The sequence below is a fragment of the Acomys russatus genome, unplaced genomic scaffold (assembly GCF_903995435.1).
Source record: "Acomys russatus unplaced genomic scaffold, mAcoRus1.1, whole genome shotgun sequence".
NCBI classification, from domain to species: Eukaryota; Metazoa; Chordata; class Mammalia; order Rodentia; family Muridae; genus Acomys; species Acomys russatus.
Genome location: NW_026131738.1, coordinates 309 through 8,621, shown reverse-complemented (window position 1 = coordinate 8,621; position 8,313 = coordinate 309). Strand labels below are relative to the sequence as shown.

The window sequence follows — 8,313 nt, the reverse complement described above, 5'->3', positions numbered from 1 at the left end:
GTGTGATTTGTTTTATGGCTGTTCAAGTTATAAAGTTGTTCTCATATTGTAGGTAAATAAAATCTTGTTGTTTTTAAAGGTCACTGTAACTCGGGATTTAAATTTCTGGCACAATTTTATTAGTGTTCACTTCTGAAGCTAATAAGATCACAGTTTTCTATGTTACTCTCATTGTAACATCGGTAAAGTGACTTTCAATAAAAGATTTATGTTATTTTGATGCATAGCTCTTTTTCATTTTTTTCCCCCTACCTTGTCAGTGTCTCTGAGAACCTGCCAGAAGATTCTGTTCTCATGGTCCCTAAGAGACAAAGGGAAAACTGGCGTTCCATTTGGTGGGCTGGCTGTCCTGTGAGGACTTGTCTCTTGAATTCTTTCCTGCCCTGATGAAGTTTAACCTTTTTGCCCCACAGCCCAGAGTTGCACCTGTGCTGCTTCCTAAAGCCCGAGTCTTCAATGGGCTCAGTTTGGGTTCATGGTCTGAAACTGGTTACGGCTGGTCTCCCTTATCTTGTTCCAAGCAGCCATTTGAGTGCCAGCCATTACTGTGGCATTTGCATTTCCTTGTCCTTCAGTTTGCAGAGGTGAAGAGTCATGAAATCACAGAGGAAAGCTCATATTTATTAGAATATTAAAAATTGGTGATTGCATATAGCTTCACTTCTTCTGTCTAAAGTATTTTAGTCATATAATTATTTATATGAACCCTGAAACAGTGATGGACCAGATGAGCAAAGCAAAGTAGTCTGGGGGAAAAAGTCTTATCTGACATGTCACCTCAGGACTGATGTTTTACCATGTGAATATCATGTGTGGTGCAAATCTGCGCCAGCTGTTGCTAGGAAGCTCCAAGCCTAAGGCTGCAATGTGCTGAAAGTTGTTTTTACAAGCCATGTAATGCCCTGATGTGATACGACTAAAGCCCACATCTCCAAAATAAAATAGTCCTGAAATGAGGGGTGTGAGTTCACAGGCTTACCATGCTCCAATTAAGCACTTTACTAAAAATAAGTCAGACCAAGTGTGATGGCTCACACCTGTAGTCCCAGCACTCGAGTGGCTAAACCAGGAGGTCAGCCTGGGCGACACAAGCAAGTCCCAGGCAGTGAGAGTAAGAGGCAAGGAGAAAGAAGAAGGATGCAATGGCCTGCAAAAGCGGACATCAGAAATACACACTACAGGACAAAGTCAGTTATAATGAAGCCTGATGACAAGGAAGAGGGAAGGGTCCAAAGCAGTCACCCCAGGGGAGGGAACTTTCTAACTACACAGGCAAACTGAAGGGTAAATTCCATGCTTTCAGGAGGAAGTGAAAACAAATAGAGAACACATGGGGACTTGCCTTGAACTACTGATTAAAGCCTGACTACCAAAACCAACCTATCATACTTGAGGATGTACCCAAAAGCAAATCCAGAACCAACATCTAAGTAGCACATCTTGGGGTTTATTCAAATGACAGAGCAGCTTAACTCTATGTTAGGACTTTGTGGGGCAATCCCGGCATCCTTGGTCTTCTTCTGAGCAGCCTAGGCTAGGGCTAAAGCAAAGCTCTGTGGCAGTACAGATAAAACATCTGTAATGAAACCCAGACTTGCCATGTACGACACAGCAGGCAGCATCACATATTGACATGTACCCTGGGCATTAAGTACTGACCAAGCACATGTAAATTAGGGGTGAATAAACACTCATGAAATGACTGAGTATATATTATATATATATTAACACTGTCTTAACATATATTTGTGCAATGAAGCTGAAGATGCTTATGAAATGTTTATTTCACCAGCTGACAGGGAATCATTCACTTGAGTGGTCAGGTTCACATTGTATCAGAAACAAGACAGATACCTTGCTAGTGAGAGAAGACTGTTACCATTTTTACTACCAAACTGTAAGAAGCAGAAACACTGGGATGCTTTTATATATATATATATCAGCATACATTTGCACACTCAGAACTACTTTGAGGAGTAAGCATTCTCTTCTTTTCAACAGTGGGGACACAGACTGTCTTGTTCTAACATAAGCCACATACATAGTAAGGCACTGCCAGCAAGCCAATGATTCAAACACTTGAAAAAATCTATTTTGTGTGTGTGTGTGTGTGTGTAAAACCAAATAAGCTATTAGAGAATACTTGGAAATTTGGTGGGAACGAAGGCCCTACACGCCGTGGTTAAAGCCAGGTCAATAACTGACACATTAATTTCCGTCCTTTTCTTGCGCATGTTTAAATGCATGAACAAATGACATTCAAAAATGGTTGTCAACAATGTTTTAAAATTTAACCTGCCTGGGTTTTACTTACTTTTCAATTACATGTGCACATGTAATGTTCATGTTGGGGTATATGCATGTGAATGTAGGTGCCCATGGGGCTACAGGCAGTAGTAAGCCACCCAACATGGGTGCTGGGAACTTTAGTCCACTGCAGGAGCGGTACACGCTCTTAACTGCTGAGCTGTCTCTCTACCCTGACATCTGGTTTTGAAATGGAAGCATACACATAATTAAAAAAAAAAGTTGGGAGATACAGAAATATATAAAGGAAATTAAAGTCATCTAGAATCTCATTAGTCAAGAATAAAGAGTTAGTATATATATTATTTCCCTTTAGTCTTGTTCTGACAAGTTTAAGCTTGTAAGTATAATTAACAAAAGCTTGAGTGGATGACAAAGAAGGCCTTGGTGACAGTATTTGTCACTCAAATTATCTGTAAGTTTTTAAAGAGGCAGATGCTATCTATGTATCTCTGTCCACTCACAAGGCTTTCAGCTGGTTAAGTCCTAAAGCGTATACTTTCTAGCACGTGGACTGCCATGGTCACTGGTTTGTTTTGCCCTGCTGTGGATCTACTTATATAAGACTTGCCCACACAAAACTTTTAACCACAGTTCTCAGGGGGGAAAAGAAAAGAATAACAGCCAAGTCTGATGAAAAGATTTCAGGTGTCATGAGAAAACCCATAATATGCATTACATGTTTTGCATACCTTATATAAAATGGGGTGAGCAGAAAAATAAGGCATAATTGATAATGGCTCAGGGGGTTCTGACTGGTATAACCCACTTGTTCTTAATATTTATCAAACTTCCAAAGAACTTATTATCAAAACTAAAGATGAAGCTTCGGTTCTATATAAAGTTATGATCCTGTTCAATCGTTGTCGTGGAGTGTCCGTGCACACGGCACTGAAGGCAGGGAGGAAGCGAGGGCGGGCTCCAGTTGGAATGCTGAGGACATTCAGGCAGCTGGGAGGAAACGAGGGCGGGCTCCAGTTGGAATGCTGAGGACATTCAGGCAGCTGCCTCCTGACTTAGACGGTCATGACACACTGAATAAACTGAAAGGAAGACCAGCGTTAAAGACAGGCCACCAAGTACCGTGGGTGCCACTGCCCCTCTGCGGGCAGCTGCCACGTCTTACTTTTAGGGGGACTTTCTTTTGTAAAGGCTGATGAGCTTCTCACTTTATAGGAAGGACGGATCCCTTCAAGAGCTAAAGAACCGAAATCCTAAATAATGTTTAAGAGTCTAGAAACAGTCATGGTCAAAAGGACTTGCCCACTTTGCACTGTCATAGCACGTCAGCAGTTTCAGACTGCGATTTCACCCCCACTACTCTGAACACAATCGCCCTTCAACATTTGCCTCATCCGAGTGAAGGCCATGCACGCCCAGAAAGAGAAAAGCTGACCTTGCTCCAGCAACTCAGAAACTCACATTTAGCAACATAGGGATTTGCTGTGCAGTGCTGCCACCCCAACTAGACCCAGCAGAGCAGCGGCTCTCAACCTTCCCAGTGCTGCAGACCTTTAGTACAGCTGCTCACGTTGTGGTGACCCACGATTATACAGTTGTTTTTGTAGCTACTTCATAACTTCATAACTGCAATTTTTTGCTACTGTTATGAATTGTACTGTAAATGTCTGATATGCACTAAAGGGTTATGATCCAGAGGCTGAGAACCATGCCCTCCCACCCCCCCACCCCCCCACCCCCCCCCCCCCACCCCCTCACCCCGAGCTTACTCTCTAACACTGAGAAGGAGCTAATGCAATGCTAATTCCTGCATCAGTTCTGCTAAGCCAACTTGATGGGTCATATTTGAGAGAAAAAGAAACCAAAGATTAGGGTATGTAGAAACCACATTAGTGGTTCCCTCTGATGCCAAAATCTAAGCTTTTCCCATTCCTGAGGTTACCTCCATAAATAGCATGTTTTAAATCATGGTTTAATCTGGCGTCAGCTGTATGTTCTTAGGGAACGGTGTAGGTGTGCGAAGCACAGCTGTAAGCTACCTCTCATGATGTCTGTTTTATACAGGGTGAGAACACATGAAACGTCTGCATTGGCAGGACATCTCCAGACACAGCTGGCTGAAACCTGACCACAGCTCTGAAAAAATATCTTACTGTTACTTTGTAGATATGTGTATGTGGTGTGAGGTGTGTGTCGGGACGTGTGTATATCGTACATGCTGTGTGTCAGGATGTGTGTCCGGGCTAAGGACAACCTCAAGTTTCATGCCTCAAGCGAGAGCCACCTTTTGAGAGTCTTTCTCCCTGGCCTAGAACTCACTAAGCAGGAGAGGCTGGATGCTCAGCAAGCCCAGAGATAACCCGTCTCTACTTCACAGAAGTGGTTACAACAGAATGCCCAGCTTGTTGCCCATGTGTTCTGAGGACTGAGCCGAGTTCCTCATGGTTGTCTGCAACCAGGTTATCGTCCCAGCCTGCAAGAGGCATCCTTATTATGATAATCACTTTACTCAGTCTCAGAGCAACCAAGGAAATCTGCTTCTATGACCCAGCCAATAAGTGCAACAGGACAGGGCTGAATTTGATGCAATCCTCCAGCCTCCGCTTCAGAAGTGCTAGAATTACAGGCATAAACCACCACGGTTTTTATTTGCTTGCTTTTGTTTTGTTTTTGTTTGTTTGTTTGTTTGTTTGATGGCTTTCGGCAGAGTCTCACAAGCACAGCTCTGGCTGGCCTTGAATTCCTGGCAATGCACTTGCATCAGCCTCCCAAGTGCCACGAGCCGCCACGTCCACATTCTTAATAGCTAACTTCAACAGGGAACCCTATTTTCATACACTACAACTTTTACTTAGCTTTTATCTACTGACACTTACATCATCATAGGAGAAATTCACAACTCCTTGTTGACCAGAATCCCGCCTTCGGAAGCTATCTGCAAAACAACATAGTAAAATGTAGCTTTTCTTCAAGTGGCTTTTCTAAAATCACAACAGCTCACTATTGGGCATTGGGATCAAAGGTGAATAACATTTAAATTCTACAGCCAGTCAACATAAGGCCAAAGAAAAATAGGAATACTAAGAGACTTGAGATAAAAAGGTGACATCATAGACAAAAGGTAGCCAATGGTAGTTTTCAGTGTGGATCTGATAAAAAACGACTGGTCTCAGTTCGTTAAAGCAGTTTAGCTTTATAGGCCCTTAACTGCGGAGAGAGCAGAGGGTTCTCATCACCATAGTAACATACACGCTGCTCACACGGAAGCACATGGATACAGTCCCTAATATGAGAAATGGACTGTGATGAAATAACTCACTAATTTCAGCCTTGCTGCCCCCAAATTTACTTTAATTGTGATCTTTTCAAACATCCACAGTTGAAGGGAATTACTCACACCTGTACTCGTGATCAACCGATATTGCACAAATTAGGGCTGTGGGTGTAGCACGGTGGCCCAGTGTTTACCTAGCAAGTGTAAGCTCTCCGTGACACTAACACCACAAACAAATGTTCTTACAAAATAGATGGTTAAGTCTGTGGCATTTTAATAAAATGTACTATGACAACTCATTCACCTAAAAAATTCTGAATAACATATTATGCCCCATTTGCTAACTAGCTGTGTTAAGGATCTGCTAAAGCACCCCCTAAAACTATAAAAAATTTGGGCAGAACAGAAGTTAGGAGGCATGGAGAAATGACAAACGTCATTAAAAGAAAAGGGTCTTCTCTGCTCCTGGTCATGAGGACCAGCTTTATGGAACACACCTGTGAGAGCCCTCAGTTTGACGCAGCAGGCGATGTAGTCGTCAAAGGTGATCTTCCCACTAGTGCTGTATCGCTTTGCAACTGAATTCACAGTTTGTGGGCTCAACCTGAAGCCTAGAAGGCAGAAAAATCACCCAGCAAGAAAAGGTTGAAGGCTTGTCAAACAAACAGACAAACAAGCAAACAAGCAAACAAGCAAACAAAAAATCCCCCAAGGCCCAAACCAACAACAAAGACATTAAAAATAAACACAATTGAAACTGGAAGAAAAAGAAGGAAGGAAGGAAGGAAGAAAGGAAGGAAAGGAAGAAAGGAAGGAAAGAAGGAAGGAAGGAAAGAAGGAAGGAAGAAGGAAGGAAGGAAAGAAGGAAGGAAGGAAAGAAGGAAGGAAGAAGGAAGGAAGGAAAGAAGGAAGGAAGGAAAGAAGGAAGGAAGAAGGAAGGAAGGAAAGAAGGAAGGAAAGAAGGAAGGAAGGAAGGAAGGAAGGAAAGAAGGAAGGAAGAAGGAAGGAAGGAAGAAGGAAGGAAGGAAGGAAGAAGTTGTCCTCATGTAGCACATACTTTTAGGGAAACACAAAACACATTTAGCAGCCAATGGAGAGCGCTAGTTGGTGACACACACCCATTGTCGTCAGGGCCTTCTGCAGTTCCTGGGGGTCCACTGTTCCACTCCTGTCACTGTCGAAGCTGATGAAGTGTTGTCTCCAGCCGTTCAGCACAGCCCAGAGCTCTTTAAATTCATTGAACCCCATTGTGCCAGACATATCTCTCTGGACTATGATCAAGGACTAGAACAGTCTCATTTCACATCTTTAATGATTACACGAGAGAGAACAAAGAGAAGTAAGGGAGAATTCAGTGTTCTTTCTGCTAAGATGGCAAAAAGACACCCCAAATTTTAAAAAGCTAGTCTGTATTCTTGTTGATATATTTTAAAAAGTAATGATAAATAATATAGTAAATGACCAATGGTTTTAAAGCTCTGAACAGTCATTTTTGACAATATTTTTCTTTTTCTTTTTTTATATATACATTTATATTATTATACATAAATACAATAACCTACCTACAGCAAGAAGAACCATGAAACTATCAGGAATTATATGAATGGATAGCCATTTTTACTGTGAGAAACAGACAGGCCACATGGTCTGAATATGAGAAGGCAATATGGCATTGTAAGTCATAAGTAGAGAGCAGTTTTCTTAGTGGAATTGGGCTTCATTTCCTATGTGCTCTGATACTCCCTTGCTAAGCCCTCAGACCCAAGGATTTCACCTGAAGAAAGTGAGCTGAGGTGAGAAGTACCCTGGGTGACTAACTCTAACACACACACACACTCTCTCTCTCTCTCTCTCTCTCTCTCTCTCTCTCTCTCTCTCTCTCTCTCTCTCTCTCTCTCTCTCTCTCCCACCCATCTCTCTTGAAAGGATCTCTGTAGCTCTGGCTAACCAACTTGCAATATATAGCACATGCTGCCCTCAAACTTCACAGTGATCCTCCTGCCTGTCTCTGCATCCTGAGTTCTGGGATTATAGGCATGAGCCACCACACCTCTGGCTCCTTGTGTAGTCTTGAGCAACCAACCTTCTGTCTACTAAACTTCCTGTCGGTGTGTCACACCGACTTACATCCTAATAGCTAGTTATTTCTCAAAGCTTTTTGGTGATTACTTCTATTTTTGTGTTTACTTGTAATTAACCTTGAGATGAGCTGTCTTGATACGTCTTTGCCACGGAAAAACACTCTAGACAACCATTAAGATAAAGGATACATCCAACATTGAAACCATAAGGCGACAAGTCTCCAGATTAAAAGCTGTTAAACCAAAGAAAGGACATTAATAAATATAATTTCAACATTTCACATTACATTGGAATCAAAGTAATTGTGAATTTTATTATTAATTCACTCTTCAAAACATGCTACTCATTTTGTATGGGACAGAGTTCACCACATGTGGCTTACACTAGTTTTGTGGAACTGGGTGGCAAACATGGCCTAGTTGCAAAAATTGCACTGTTCATGGATCTGCCCATGTTATAGGTACCAGTGGGAATCCCAACCTCCCCTCCCCCAACATTCAATCACCTTCTAAATAGGGTTAAGATCAACTGACAGCCCCACTGTTGCTCTTGGCTTAGTCATTTCTTTAAGCTGTAGGACTCCGTGGGCTCCTTAACAGACATCCCTAGTTCTGTTCTACTTAGCCACTCTCTAGTTCCTATGATCTGGAACTGTCTAAAGAATCTGTAACAATACTGAGGTCCTGCAG

The 8,313-nt window shown here is 42.2% G+C and overlaps 1 protein-coding gene across 1 annotated transcript; it reads right to left on the bottom strand.

Moving 5' to 3' along the window:
• Positions 1–3,207: 3,207 nt before the first annotated feature.
• On the bottom strand, positions 3,208–7,928 carry LOC127186441 (sorcin-like). The gene is made up of 5 exons (XM_051142812.1): positions 7,813–7,928; positions 6,661–6,808; positions 6,040–6,153; positions 5,145–5,203; positions 3,208–3,350 (listed from the first exon to the last, which is right to left on the bottom strand). Exons 1-5 carry the CDS (start codon positions 7,828–7,830, stop codon positions 3,324–3,326), a joined length of 366 nt encoding a protein of 121 aa, XP_050998769.1. The 5' UTR covers positions 7,831–7,928; the 3' UTR covers positions 3,208–3,323.
• Positions 7,929–8,313: the final 385 nt, after the last annotated feature.